The 15,479-nt window shown below is 36.6% G+C and overlaps 1 protein-coding gene across 2 annotated transcripts in view; it reads left to right on the top strand.

Moving 5' to 3' along the window:
- LOC121738420 (proton-coupled amino acid transporter-like protein pathetic) overlaps positions 1-14,423 on the top strand; it is a 45,719-nt gene extending 31,296 nt beyond the window's left edge. The window contains exons 2-6 of one of the 2 annotated variants that reach the window (XM_042130457.1): positions 10,179-10,264; positions 11,638-11,778; positions 12,017-12,289; positions 12,455-13,012; positions 13,256-14,423. In XM_042130457.1, coding sequence (XP_041986391.1) covers positions 10,179-10,264; positions 11,638-11,778; positions 12,017-12,289; positions 12,455-13,012; positions 13,256-13,670 — 1,473 coding nt within the window. In that variant the 3' untranslated portion in view covers positions 13,671-14,423. The other variant, XM_042130458.1, reaches the window with a different exon arrangement.
- The last annotated feature ends 1,056 nt before the right edge of the window (positions 14,424-15,479 follow it).

A 15,479-nucleotide genomic window follows, 5' to 3' on the forward strand; every position in this document is an offset into this window, starting at 1 on the left:
GGGGCTCCCATACAACAAACGTGTTTTTTTTGCGGATGCATTTTGGAAATATTAGTGAAAAACACTGAACTCGCCAGGCGAGTCGTCGGCACTGGAATCAAATTTATGTGAACTCTCCGGGCAAGTCGGTGATACTCAACGTGTTAAGACGAAGTAGAAAAAAAAACAAATGCGTATGCCGATCAATTGACCATGGAGCAATAAAAAAGTAAAAAAAAAACATAACAAATCAATGGCGCCAACGCTCGAATTTCGAATCTCAAATGACGTCTCGACCAAAACAATTTAGTTAAAAACATCCTATCAATTCGAACAAGGTCGAGTGGGGAACAAATACCCTGGAGGTACAATGGTTGGTCACGCTATCTGCTCCCAGCCTTGATCTAACGGACGACAGCACTCAGACAGATTTGTATCAGGATTACTGTAATCACATAGAGATCATCCGCATGAAAACGCCCCTTGAACTTGATTAGGTCATTATGCTGTCATGTCATTATGTAGAAGTAGTAATGTGCCTAAGTACAAAATATACCACATATGTACTATATATATATATATATATATATATATATATATATATATATATATATATATATATATATATATATATATATATAATCAATCCATAAAGTAAAAAAAAACACAAAGTGACAAAGAAATACTTTCGGAAATAGTTAGCTTAAAATACTAAATATTTTGCTATAATATCGTTGCCAACTAATTTACCTACATAATTACATAAGTTGAGCCTACAACATCATGTGTGATAGAGTTTTGGCACATCTCGCGGATTCGCCATTTTCCACGGCTATCTTCTGTTCTCTATATTTAAACTGTGTTTACAACGATGTTTACAAGCTAATTTTGAGTTCATCACCTTTGAGAGGCCGGCATGATATAATCACAGTATAATACATATATATTACACTGTCATATTATAATTCGAAACTTTCTTCCAAAACAAGACGACAACCATTTTAAAACAAAAGTTAAAGTTTAAAATTAACATACACTTTATAAGCTATGTTGTTGTATGGTCTACAGAACGAGTCATATTGTTTCATAAAAAAAATTCAAGTAGTAAAATTATGGAAGATATAGCCTGCAATCAGCTTACTAAAACTTAAACTACTTAAAAAAAAAGAAACATCGCTGAAAGAATTACTCTGATAGCTTAGAAATTCACCAAGATATGACAATTCAAACGAAAAAAAATTCGACTTGATTATCCAACTTTGAAGGCGCATAACAAAAAAAATACAAATGCTATCGAACTGAAATTTTGGGAGCACTTATTTTTTACCGTGATTTCTTTATTTTATTAACAAAATTCGCTAATCTTTGACCTTGTCATCATCCCTATTACTGGCTGTCGTTATGGAAACTCGCCTAGTGACTTGGGCCATTGTAGATTTTCTTAAATCAGTATAAATCTATACTTTTTTTAATATTATAAAGCGAAGAATTTTACTTGTTTGTTTGAACGCGCTAATCTCAGGAACCACTAGTCCTAATTAAAAAATTCTTTCACTGTTAGATAGCCCATTTATTGAGGAAGGCTATAGGCTATATTTTATCACGCTAAGACTAATACGAGCAAAGAAATAGAGGAAAATGTGGAAAAACGGAGAAAATTATTTAAAAGGGCTTGTCTCACGAATTATTGGAGCAATTTTTCTGTAATTTGGCACAGATAAGAAGTAGACCACGTGATGGATCATAGGCTTGTCTGTGAAATATCTAAATTTACGCGGGCGAAGCCGCGTGGAACGTCTAGTTTTATAATAGTTTAATCGTTACAACTCCGATCATACATTTTCATTGTTAATATAGTGAACGTTACTACTGGAAGCAACGAGGAGCAGTCGACAGTAAACAACAATTAGAGTTAACTCAAATGACCACTCAAGCGAAATTAATGTATTACATATTTAATATTATGTATTATGATTGGGGAAAATTTCCGATATATGTGCTTAATGGCGTCCAACGCGCGCGCTTATAAACCATATAGCGTCCTTATAGCTCGTAAATCATAACTTAGGAGAGACGTGTGTGATATAGGTAAATATATAATGCTATAATAATTACAGTGTTATAGTCTAAGGGCCCTTGCCCCTTCCACACGACGTTTTTTTTACGCTCGTTTGTATCGATACAAACGTAAGTTGAACGCTCAGCAAACGGAAGGAAGCCGACACGTTTTAAACTTTATATCTGCCAAAACGCGATGAAAACGCGCAGAAGACGAGCGCATCAGAGACGTGCGTCGTCAGTGCGCAAAAATACGTCGTGTGGAAAGGCCCTTATGGTCAATAGTTAAATACATGATATTGCAACGTGGCCGTTGCGAAACAATTTCATAGGCTTAAGAGGGAACGCGGGTGCAGTAGAATTTAAACGAAGAAACTATTGCCATCACAATATCATCATCATCACAGATTTTTGAAGGGTTATATTTTTTTATTTATACTTAGGTAAATTTAGAAATTCGAATGTAGAGGCATAGCTTAACAGATCCTTAAATTGTATAAAAAATTATTTGTCTAGAAGTATTGTCTAGGGAGTAAATTGAGGAATAGGTTTGTATAGAAAAAACAGTGTTAGCGTTCCCTCATAATTAAAGCTATTCTTGGATTAGGCAGCGCGACACCGTCGTGAGAGGAAAGTCAGTCAATTAAAAGCGTATCTTCTTGAGAAAATATTAGTGAATTTTGAATTAAAAAAATATTATTTTTTTCGAACGAAGTTCTTTATCGCGCGATGTGAAAGGGGGCTAGACAGAAAAAGTTGTAACGACATGACACAAAAGTGTCGATAATGTCGGTATTTTACAACTAGAGCAAAAATGATATCGTTGTTTTAGCCGTGCGGTAGCGCGTGTTTCTCTCTCTATCTGTCTCTCTTTCTCTCTTTTTTTTTGGTTTTTATTATATTTTATAACTTCTTTGATTTGAATGACTTATTTAAAAATTCACCGCGCATCACCGCATCACGTTGCAGGGCAAACTGACCCATAAAACGCTCAGTACTTATTAAAATTTCTTTAGACCTAATTCGTTGGCATTTCTTTAGGAATCAGGACGTATCAGGATTGTTTCTTTCCCATATTTTAAGTCCGTTCGGAACCCAAAATAGTATCGGATAGTAGATCTAATGAGCTGATACCATTTTATTCGTTTTGGCTCCTGTATTGAGTATTCGCTCTTAAAATATTGGCTCCTATATCGTGCCTGTATCTCTTAACTGCTGTAATGCTATGGCTTCCTGGTACAATTTGACATATTTCATGCTATATACAGATTAGAGATAAATTAAATGAAGATTTTTGGTTTCCCGACTATCAGTTTTTAGTTAATTGACTATTTTATGCGCAACTGAAAAATATTAGTAGCGTTAGGCTTTTTTCAAAATCTATCTCTATCTTTGTCTTCAACAATTGTGATAAAATTAGAAAGAGGGGGCAGTAAGTATGCTTAATGCAAACCTTTTTTTGCACCAAGTGGCGTCATTCACTATGAAGTACCATTACTTTACGTGCACTGAACCGATTTTGATAAAATTTTATAATATTTTAACATATTATATTATAATAACTTAAGTATACTTTTTATCCCGGAAATATCATCTAAGTATAGTTCTTCGCGATAAACGTGTCTTGCCGCAACAGCGTCACCTTCAAGTACTTTATAAAAATATTTGCACACTGATTATTATTATACAAGAAGCTAAACTTCGCATTATATTTTGGGATTTGGCGGTGTTTACGATGGAAGACAGATCGGTGTGTTGACAACTATAGTTTATCGTTCACACTCTAAATTTAACCACATGTAGTTATTGATGTAGATTGTAGACATTTCCACATAAAAGATACTTAAATAATAAATAATACTGGTAGGAATACTTAGGTACAGGTAGAGTGTTAGGTACAGATGTATCTTATAATATAGAAATGAGTCGCTGAATGTGTTGCTAAGCGCAAAACTCGAGAACGACTGAACGGATTGGGCTAATTTTCGTAGAAGTCCAGGGAAGGTTTTTAAGTGACACGAAGTTCACCGGGACAGCTAGTAACTTATAATTAGGAATTCTTTATTTTTTTAATGTGACTTACAGCTGCACTCAGAGACGTTATTCTTCATTTTCAACGTAATGAAGTACTTACAACTTAATGAAGTAAAGACAGATAATAATATACGATATATCGAAGCTTTATGCATGTGTGCGTAAGCTCTTGAAAAATCTTTATTCTAAACCAGGGATGGGGAAACTTTTTCCTTCGCGTGCCAATATAATCCTAACAAAATATATGGCGGGCCAAGTTGTTGCATTTTTGACTATGTTAATTAAGTACTGAAATAAAAATATTGATATGTATTTTCTGAAACACTAATTTATTGTGCAAATATTACAAAATAACTGTTGGAATAAAAGAGAAATTAGAAATTGTAATTAAATTAACTTTTATTTACTAACAACTAACAATACGAAATATTCTCTTGGTGTTTTTGTTTGATGGTCGCGGGCCGGATTTCAAACCTTCGCGGGCCGGAGATAGCCCGCGGGCCGTAGTTTCCCCATCCCTGTTCTAAACCTACTAAGTACCAACTAACGTACGCTGCAACCATCATAAAAATCAAACAAAATTAATTAAGATTCTCGTTTTTGTAAGTCGGTTAATGGCTAATAAACAGAATCCGTTCATAAGTCGCCTTTTCTCCGAGCAATCAGCAACTAATTTCACGGTACTATAGTTTTAATTGCTTCTTGTTCACGAGTTCCTAGTACAGACTTACCGAGTCCGTCTATGCCTAAACAGTTGCACGTGGCGTCCCAGAGTTACGACTTACGGCCTGTCCACATCTCCACGTCACGACGTTGTCAACGTGAAACGATGCGGTAACGTGGCGTGTAACGTGAAAATGCAAGTCACGTTGTCGCAACATTTTACATCTTTTTTTTCTTAAATCTCTCTCTCCGTCTTCTTAACAATAGCAGAAGCAGAATACGACGTATTGTACGGTCCATATCTAGATAAATAGTGAATAATGCAGCAGTTTTACAAGGCATGGGGACGTACAATTTTCACGTCATGACAACGTACCATGCGGCGTGCCACGTTACCGCATCGTCCCACGTTGACGACATCGTAACGTGGACATGTGGACAGGCCCTTAGAGAATGGACTGATAATTAAATTGGCCACGCGCTAGAAAGAATAACAGCGTTATTATATAGCGTTAATAACAGCATATTTAATACTTTTTGACTTATCTACCGCTATATTAACATACTGTTTTGTAAATCCGTATCCATGAAAAGCCTCTACGAGGGTGTCATGTGTCATGTAAATTTTAGACAAAGACGTCGGCCACCGGTTATCTCTCTCGCACTTTTCTGCCCGTATTTTCTTTACAGTTTGATAGGGTCTGTCCATTCTCTGAGTCTACTGCTTGTCCCCTACCCACAGACTGGTTACTGTAAGTGGCAAATCGCTATGATCCGGCTCACTGACACTAACCAATTTTGCAATGGGAGTACGCTTATTAAATCAGTCACTGAATCTGATTGAAGCGGAGTTGGCGTTAATTCAGTCAGGCGATGTAGTTGGTGACGTTTGAGGGGTAATTTGTCCGACTGGAGTTGAGACTTCGGCTTTGTCCACTGATCAGTAATGTAACGCTCTCACTGAAATATTTCACCAACTCGGTTTTCTACTTATTATTTTTACATTTTTTATTTTCTGTCATAAACTCATAAGCCATAACAGCAATAATTCACATTTATAAATCTGCAAAGCAGTGCCAATTGATGCCGTGTTACGCAAACAAAATTAAAAAACGATCAGATAATATTAATTCAACTTAGATGATATACCTACCTATCGGCAAGAATGTTCCTGAGTCCTGCTATCCTTAACGAATGCTTAGTTTAGTCCTCGTTTGACTTGGCTGATACCAGGGCAACATACGTTACAAGAACATTCCAGTATCACTGACCGAAGCTTCGCACTATCATCATGACATCACGAGTTAGCATGGCCATAATAATGAATTCTGAAACTCCTAATTGTCTCTGAAAACAAAGAAACATTAAGTTGTAAGATGCGACGTACTTCGCGTAAACACTAAACATGCGATAACTGATACGACAGCCAATGAGGAAGCTAAATAGTTTAATTTACCCTCAAAGTAAGTACCTACTTATAAAATATAATAATATAGGCAATATTAGGCAATATTAGGCAATATAATCCAATAAAGTTACAGCGGCAATAAAAATATTATAATCATTTGAATTAGAGTCTATGCTTTGAATAAAATCTGCGAAAAAGTTTTAAGCTCCCATTTTTCAATAATTAAGTACCTTAGAAATAAAAAAAAACCTTTTCTTAAATCTATATGGTTCCAATTTCGATCTTAAACTTTTTAACTTCTTGATCTTAGGATTTATAAGCTCCTAGTGTCTCCAGGCTAAATCTAGTCAATAGTCTAGACTGAAAGTCACCACAACAGCGCATGTCTAGATTTCTGCGCACATTGAATCTGGCAGTAGCTTTCTCCTACATAATCCTTCGCCCCTAGTATTCAAATTTATTTTCCGCTCAATAAAATAGCTATCGATTCCTTAATTAATTTAAATGTAGTTAAAAATTAAGGCTTTAGCAGTGAGGAACTTAAAAATATTTAAAAAAATAATTGTGGAAGTAATAAATATTTTTGAAAAAAAAATGGTCGCAAAAAAACCTTTTATTAAAAATAAAAAAATAAACGTCTTGAAGTAAACATTTTTTGACAGGAGTTTATCTGTTCAACGAGTTTTCAACAGAATTTTTGATTGGTTTATGAAACAGTTTTGAATAATATTCAAAACTTTCAAACTATTCAAAACATAGTTTTGAATACAATGTTTCCTTTGCAACGGCTTCAAGTATTTTGGGTAATGGGGTTTTTGAAGAAGATGAAACGTTACAAGATTTTAAACTGAAATAAGTATGATTTGTTTTTTAATTAATCTTTAATAGGTAACATTAAACAAGAGAGAGACGACAGATTTAAGAAGAGAGAGACAAGTAAGAGAGAAAGAGACATATTTCGCTCTAGCTTCAGCCACGTGGCGGTTGCAATGCGCATGTGACTTTCCATTTTGTTTATGATGCAATTCGATACATGCACTATCAAGACATTGATTTATCCTCCAACGAAGCGACTACAGTTCGTGTTGTCCTAGTAGCCACGTCTACTATACAACTATCTTTTTAACTTCTTTCTTAACATAACAATGTAGTTTCAACTTATTTTTTTTTTAACTTAAGTTTAACTTAATTTTTTTAACTTATGTTCAATTTAAAGTTTTAAACATTGATATTACTTATGTTAAAAACTTTAAGGGTGGGTTGCACCAACTTACTTAAACTATAACTGTAACTTTAACTATAATTACAATACAAAATGTCAAATCTTTGTTTAAAGTCAAAAATGGACGCAATATTTAACCATAACCATAAAGTTCGACAAGGCTTTAAATGAACGTGGCGAAATAAGGAACTAACGCTGTCATCATACAAAAACGCCATTTTCGACAGTTCCTCTTTACCAGCTGCACCCCCGCCCACGTTCATTTGAAGCCTTGTCGGACCAGCTGTCATCTGTCAAATTCTGTGGTCAAAGTGAAGGTTAAAGTTAGCCTTAACTATAACCATAACTTTGACCACAACTTTAACTTCAACCACGCCTCTGGTGCAACCCACCCTAAGTTGTTAAACTCCCCGGGGCCCGATTCTTCTAACTCGAATATCGCATCTCTGTCTGTCTCACAAGTCACAGGTGTGCCGCGGCCGCGGCCGGGACGTAAAGAGATTGGTATGCGAGTGAGCGGATGAGCGAATTTCAAGGTACCTATAAGAATTGGTCACTAGAAAGCAGTTGCCTTATATTAGATAAACATCTCCGACCTCCGCCTTTACCGTCTATTTTAAACTCAAAGCTAGATTTTTTTGTCGATTTCTCTTCTTTATGGACACAGCTGATAGGTATACTACTTATGATCGAAACTACGAAGCGAGTCATAAAAAATATTTTGAACTCGATTAAGCCCACAAACTCCGTCGTTGCGCTAAAATACGTTTATCGCGGGGGAACCGTACATATCCTAAGTCCTTTCCCGGGGCTCAAAGTATCTCATAACTTTCAGCAAAATCGATTCAGCGGTTTGGGCGTGAAGTGGTGGACATATTCGCATTTATAATATATATAAGTAGGTATAGGTAATAGGAAGTCAGACCATCAGACCTGTATGACCGAATGTGTGTTCTTTTGGACCATAAGCGTAGCTGTTATCTTGCTAAAAAAATCACTTGCTAAAGTTTGTTACCACTGTTCCTCGTGACTTCTAGTGAAAATAATGTTTATATGTTTTATAATTTCTAGTAGTGTGTTGATTTGTCGTGAGAGTCGTGATCGCTCTATAGAAGGTGTGTCTTGAAGACGCAACCTTGGGGGACAATTTAAACGCGTTTAAATACAAACAACACGTCAGTGTATTTAAACTATCAACACTATAACTAGACAGTTCCTATTACATATGAAATCATAATCTATTTAACATCCAGGTTCCAACAGTACATCTTTATGTAGTAAAGTCGCGCAGTGAAAGAGGCCAACGCAGTGGGCTCAAGAGTCAAGACTCTAGCATTATGAGCTATATATATATATACTTTATTGTATAGTTTTTTAACACTTTTTCACTCGGTTTTTAATTCTAATTTCAATATCACTTGGTAGATAATAAAAATGTGCCTTCAAAATTACTACAGTATAATTATTTTGTCATTTTTATAATTTTGTATATTTATTTTGTATTTTATTGGTTTTTTTTTCATTTTATTTTATGATCTTGACATGTCCAAATTTTGTATATTGCAAATAATGGAATAAATACTATTGACTATTGACTAATGTGTAATGTATATTGTACTTGTAGTCTAATACAATTGTGACTTGGATATAACTGGCTCCCGATTTGATCCAGAACATTCCAGTACAATTGATCAGTCGACAACATGCGTTAACCTCTTCAATTTAAAGTTCAAAATTGTTAAAAATATTTCCATTAGGGTTGAGTAAAGGGGAATTTAATGGTATTCAAACATGTGAGTCATAAGGGTTGTACCCTAACACCTGCGATGGATTGGCTAAAGGTGTGCTAGCACCACGCTAGCACCGCAAGCAGCAAGCTTTTTATTGCGCTATATTAATGAAAAATATATTACCATGATGATTAGCAAAAACAAATATCTCATTAAGTTTCAAATAAGTATGTACTTACTTTATTTTTAAATGAAGATGAAAAAAAGAAGAACAGTACAAACGGAGAATATCACCGCAATACTTTAATACTATTTTTCTGTGTTTCCCGGAGCCCCAATTTCACCCTCCCTCAGCATTTCTGCCACACCCACTATCAAGGTACTTATACCTATATGGATCGCTAATTACTTAAGTATAAAGTACTTAACGCGTCATAATTAGTAAAGCTGTCTTAGGGTGGGTGGCACCAGAGGCGTGGTTAAAGTTAAAGTTAAGGTTAAAGTTGTTTATATATATTTATTTCTAAATAGGTCTACAAAGTTAACACTTTTAGAACGTCTACATGAGGCCTTATACTAACTAACGAAACGATCGAACGAACTCTCTCCAGAAATGACAGCAGTATCAAGAACTTGTAGTCGATTTGATCATAAATCATTGCCGATACAAATACCAGAATCATTTGCGTCTCGGAAGTAATGTGCCAAAACACATTGAAAAGGAAAACTGCTAACACATTATAGGCGTGTTGTTGCCAAAAATAGCCCATCACGCGGTTAGCGAGCCCCTATTCTTGCCAGTTTGTGACGTCCAGCCAGAGGAGTTCTTCCTGTAGACCGACCTTCAGGGTTTGCCAAAGTATTTGCGATAATGCACATTTTGCTAGCCATTCCACGTTTGTTTGAAAACATTTTTGTTGTTGGAAGAGGTCGGTTTGTTGATGTGATGTCACACATTTGTAAAATTAACTGCGATGATCTGCTGTGCGATTTCATTGATAAATTAAAGCAATTTTTAGAATTTCAAGCAATTCTTAATCGTTATTTTAAGCAATTTTTAACAAAGTTTTTTTCTTCTTTACAGAAACCTCAAATGCGGCCTATGATAGCCGAGTATGACCCCAGGAAAAAAGGAGTCAAAAATGACTTGTCTGATGTCGTTATGGTCAAGTAAGTGATACATGTTCCGATATTCACCGTCTCCTTCATCGAGTCGACCAGCTTTGAATGTTGTGTTAATAAATATTTTGTTTCGATACCACATCAAACATTCTGTACTGCATAGTTATTTAAATAATGATAAGCAATAAGCATGTATCACAGCTTTTCGTCACTTTAATTGGCAAGCTGAATTGAATTGTGTGGTGTCAATGTCGAAGCCCTTAAACTAATAATCATGACATTTTTGTTCAACAGGAATTCGAAAAGAAAATGTTGTTTAACAGTAAAATGTTTCACGTAAAACGACATTACTTTAGAACGTGAGCTTTGAATACCGCTCGACAGAGCGTGGGGTCGCTTCGGCCCAGGCTTTTTCTATTTTACATTTATATTTTGTCGTTAAAATGGTATTTTATATTGTATGTTGACTGTTAAGTACTCGCTCCTTATTTCGAGCTATAATTATCGCTCGAAGCCTTCGGAGACGATCCGGGAAGACGTGCGCTGCTTTCACCAGATTAAAGTCGTACGACGACCTTGATCAACTTGCAATGGACTCATACACCGGTACATCATTCCATTTTATGGTTTCAATTTTGTTTATTTTGTTTTATATTTTGTTGGTTCTGGTAACATTTAAGTTAGTCTACGAACCTCCGGAGGCCGCGGCGCAAACTGCGACGTGTGGGTCCCAGCTGCCGCGACCTCCTCGCGCCATCTCTGTTCAGGCTCGGGATGGCCCACGATCTCAAGTTTTGTACAAATTTGATCTAGCTTTATGTTTATTCTCGTTCGATTATAATTTTTTAAATACAGATTCGATTTCGCAGACTTCGAAACATTCTACCTCCTCGGTGGGATATTATCATATTACTACCCCAGGCGGTTCGTAGAGAAACAAATCTACTCTATGAGCGATCGTTTTCAAAATTTTCAAGTAAACGTCCGCGTCCGTAACTCCCACGTAAAGCTGCATTAAATTTTAAGATTGGGCCACTCATTTGTAAATGCCGAGTCTTAACAGAGTGAAGCGTACTTAAAAAATTATACATTTTTGGAGACCATAATGAATGTATCACACTTCACTCAATACACTTACATATTAACACTGATAACGATGTAAATTCAGTATGAGACTAGTTAGTAGAGTAGAGTAAAGACATGTAGAGTCGCGCGCGTGCACACATCGGGTCACAATCGTTTCACCAGTCCGCTTTGATGTGCTTCTTTCTTTATTCACAATAGGCTACCATTTTCTTGCTTGAAAAAAGCGTTTGATTGAAAACACTTTGATCACTCACCTTTTAAACCATCCACATTATACATTAGTTTGTTTTGGGTGTTGGCGCTCGCTATAACAGTGTTTATGACAAAACTTTCAGATACAAAGTTGATCCCAATGAGATCCCTGTGGAACAACAGGCGGGGTCCACCCTGCCCCTCATGGAGATCCCGGGCCGGGATATCGAGGCTGATGAGGATTACAATCCATTTGAGCACAGGAAACTTGCTCATCCTACTTCGTAAGTTGACACTTTTATCATTTTAATCACAGAGTTACCTTTATCATTTGATACACCTACTCACATTGAATTATGCACCCATAAGTGGGTCATGATTTAAACTTTGTTTTTAACTTGGTCACCTTCTTGTCTCTTACGACCTCCAATAGACAAATCCCATAAGACACACGATATATCCAGCTTTATAGTTTATATCTCTGATAAATCTGAAATTAAAACGAATTTTTCTTCATTCCAGGGACATGGACACTCTTATCCATTTACTTAAGGGTTCACTAGGTAGCGGTATCTTAGCTATGCCAATGGCGTTTATGAACGCCGGTCTATACTTCGGTCTTGTTGCGACATTCCTCATAGGCGGCATCTGTACTTATTGCGTCCACGTACTAGTGAAGACCTCCCATGAGCTTTGCAGAAGGATACAGAAGCCATCCCTGGGATTCGCCGAGACTGCTGAAGCGGCTTTCCTCGCAGGACCACCAGCTGTGCACAAATTCTCTAGACTTGCTAAGTAAGTTTTGTTATAATGCTGAAGACTATTGAAACATCAAAGTAGTACAATAATACGACAAAGTAATTAAACAAGATGACACATTTTTCGCAATTATCTCTACAATAACAATTTGACTTATACAGCATCTTTACAATTATTCAATGTATTTTTATTTATTTTCAGGGCTATGGTCAACTGGTTCCTGGTGATTGATCTCCTGGGCTGCTGCTGCGTGTACATTGTGTTTGTCGCCAGAAACGTGAAGCAAGTCGTGGACTACCACGCCAAAGAGAGCGAATGGCTGCCTCATGATATGAATCTTCGGATATACATGGCTGTGCTCCTACCATTCCTCATTGCTATGAACCTGATCAGGAATCTCAAATACTTGGCTCCTTTCTCAATGATCGCCAACCTGTTGGTTGGAACCGGCATGGGTATCACTTTGTACTACCTCTTCCAAGATATTCCGAGCCTGAGCGAGAGACAGCCGATGGCGGAAGTTGCACGCCTTCCCACATTCTTCGGAACGGCCATCTTCGCTTTGGAAGGTATTGGCGTGGTCATGCCGTTGGAGAACAACATGAAGACTCCCACCCACTTTATCGGATGCCCTGGTGTACTCAACACTGGAATGTTCTTTGTCGTCTCCCTGTACGCGCTGGTTGGATTCTTCGGTTATCTTAAATATGGAGACGCTACTTCGGGCAGTATTACCCTAAATCTTCCTCAAGATGAAGTGTAAGTCGCTTAGCTATAGCTATACATATACTTTATGTAACTTTGTTAAAATAAAAAAGTTAAATATGAAAAAAATACTCATTGCAATGCGGTTTAGACACCGCTTACCGTCAAGCAATATTTTTATTACCTCGGTAACATGATCCAAACCTTTCAAACTATCTTTATAAGCTAATAGTTTTATCATTCTGTTTACTTGTTTTTATCTAGCCTAAATTAATGCGAGTACAATATAATTTTCAGGTTGGGTCAATGCGTGAAGCTGATGATTGCGGTCGCTATCTTCTTCACCTACAGTCTCCAGTTCTACGTCCCGATGGAAATTATCTGGAAGAACGTCCGCCACTGGTTCGGAGCTAAGAAGAACCTCGCTGAATACAGCATTAGAATTGCTATTATCATTATGACCCTATGTACGGCTATCGCGATCCCAAATCTAGGACCGTTCATTTCCCTTGTCGGTGCCGTCTGTCTCTCGTTTTTGGGACTCATCTTCCCCGCTGTCATCGAAACTGTCACTTACTGGGACCGCCCCAACGGACTCGGTCGCTTCAACTGGGTTCTCTGTAAAAATATTTTCCTGATCGCCTTCGGTATCGTTGGCTTCCTAACCGGTTCATACGTCAGTATCTTAGATATAATCAAGGGTGAAGATTAAGCAAAAGACTAGACAGAGGCTCAATTTTAGGCCTATTTATGCTTTTGGTATCGTTATAACTTATAACCATTTTATACTGTTATAATAGTAGAGATTCCTAATTTTTTTTTGAGTTCTGAAAATGCTCAAATATTTTTGTTTGAGATTAGTATTAACGAGCTAGTGAGTGTGACGCGGGTTGTTTTGTTAGAATTTTCTTTAGCCCCGAATCTCCGTAGACATTTGCATTAAATATATTATAGTCGTAAGGAATATAGTAAGATAATATGTAATAATGTAAGTATATCTGTTTGGAGGCGGCCTTAATGACGATTAACTTGAACCAATTTTGGTTCAAAGCTTTGTTTCCTGTGCAGAAGCAAGTTTTGTGATAGTTCGTGATAGATGCCGCCTCTTTCTTCCTATCTTTACAAGTGTGAGAATATTTCTAGTGCATTATTGAAATGTGATAAAATGTTAGATTATAATGATCGGAAAATAAGCCATTTAATCATCGTAAGGTTTAAAAACTGGGCATAATACATCTTTGGTAAATGAAACGGCCCATATTTGGGATTCGCACACGATGGCATTTCAGTATCCAAACATAACAGCAGCTTATAGTATTAAACCATATCGAGGTTTGGGAAAATGGCATTTACCGTACCTTCGTGATTTAGGTAGGTACTTGAGTAAGATTATTTTAGAATGTTGAGTGAGGACGTAATCTAATATTTATGCTATTTATGAATACATTAAAAATGTGTATTTTTATAGTGCGTTTAATATTGGCGTGGACGCCATTAAATACCCAAAATCGAATCGCATTTCAGTTTTATGTTGAGGCGCGATAAAATCCGCCATAGGTATTTGGATATGTAGGTATGTAAGTTATTACGTAAGTCTCTATCATTTTGCCTATCAAAGCTGTCCTCTGATTAGATACAAATTAATATTATGTATTAGACTGTGAATCTACAGAAACTAGTAGCGTCGCCTGGATTCCACAAGACATAGATGCTCTAATCTCGTTCGAGTACCTTCTACGATTCACTCTTAGGCTGCCTTCACATTGAGTCGCGAGTATTGCGGCAGCCGCGCGACTTCTATACTAAAACGAGCCGCACGGCTGCCACGTTAAGTTAACGAGGCTAGACAAGGGTACGTTCAGGTATTTCATGGAGTCTCATTGAGAAGTAGTCTCAAAAGTACTGGTGTAGGGAGCGCGATATCAAAACTTTTTGGGGTCTCTTTATCTTACACGTGGTTGTGTGGTTCGGAAGCAACCGTAATTTAAAGACCCCATAATTTTTATAACTGGTACAAGTACTGCTAAATATTATACCTAGACGAAATGCTTAAAAATGTCACAAATGAAAGTACATTAGAAACCTGCGTACCCCTGTTTTAAGTATTTGGCTAATAACAAGTTTAAAGGTTTCTGCTTGTTAAATTTTGAATTCGAGCATTAATTTAGAAGTAAGAACTTATATTGTCGTGTTTATATTATTTTTTAATTAGTTTTAAAGGTCTGTCCTAAACAATCTGGGTACGCTACTAGAAGCTATGCGAACAGTTTTATTGGCAAAGTTCTTTCTCGACCAGACGCCTTGTAGACCATGGGCGTAGCGAGGTACGGGCAGTTATTAATTTCCTATTTTTGTTTATTCATTAAACTCATGACATAAGTTTCCAAAGTACCTAATAGGTATACCAATTTATTTAAATTCAAGAATACTTTCAGTATCCCTTAGTATTTACAAATTAACCTTAACCTTTATTAAACTAATATGTATTCTGTGCCTTAACGCGCATTCATAGGTTTGAAAC

This window comes from Aricia agestis, chromosome Z (genome assembly GCF_905147365.1).
Source record: "Aricia agestis chromosome Z, ilAriAges1.1, whole genome shotgun sequence".
Taxonomy (NCBI): domain Eukaryota; kingdom Metazoa; phylum Arthropoda; class Insecta; order Lepidoptera; family Lycaenidae; genus Aricia; species Aricia agestis.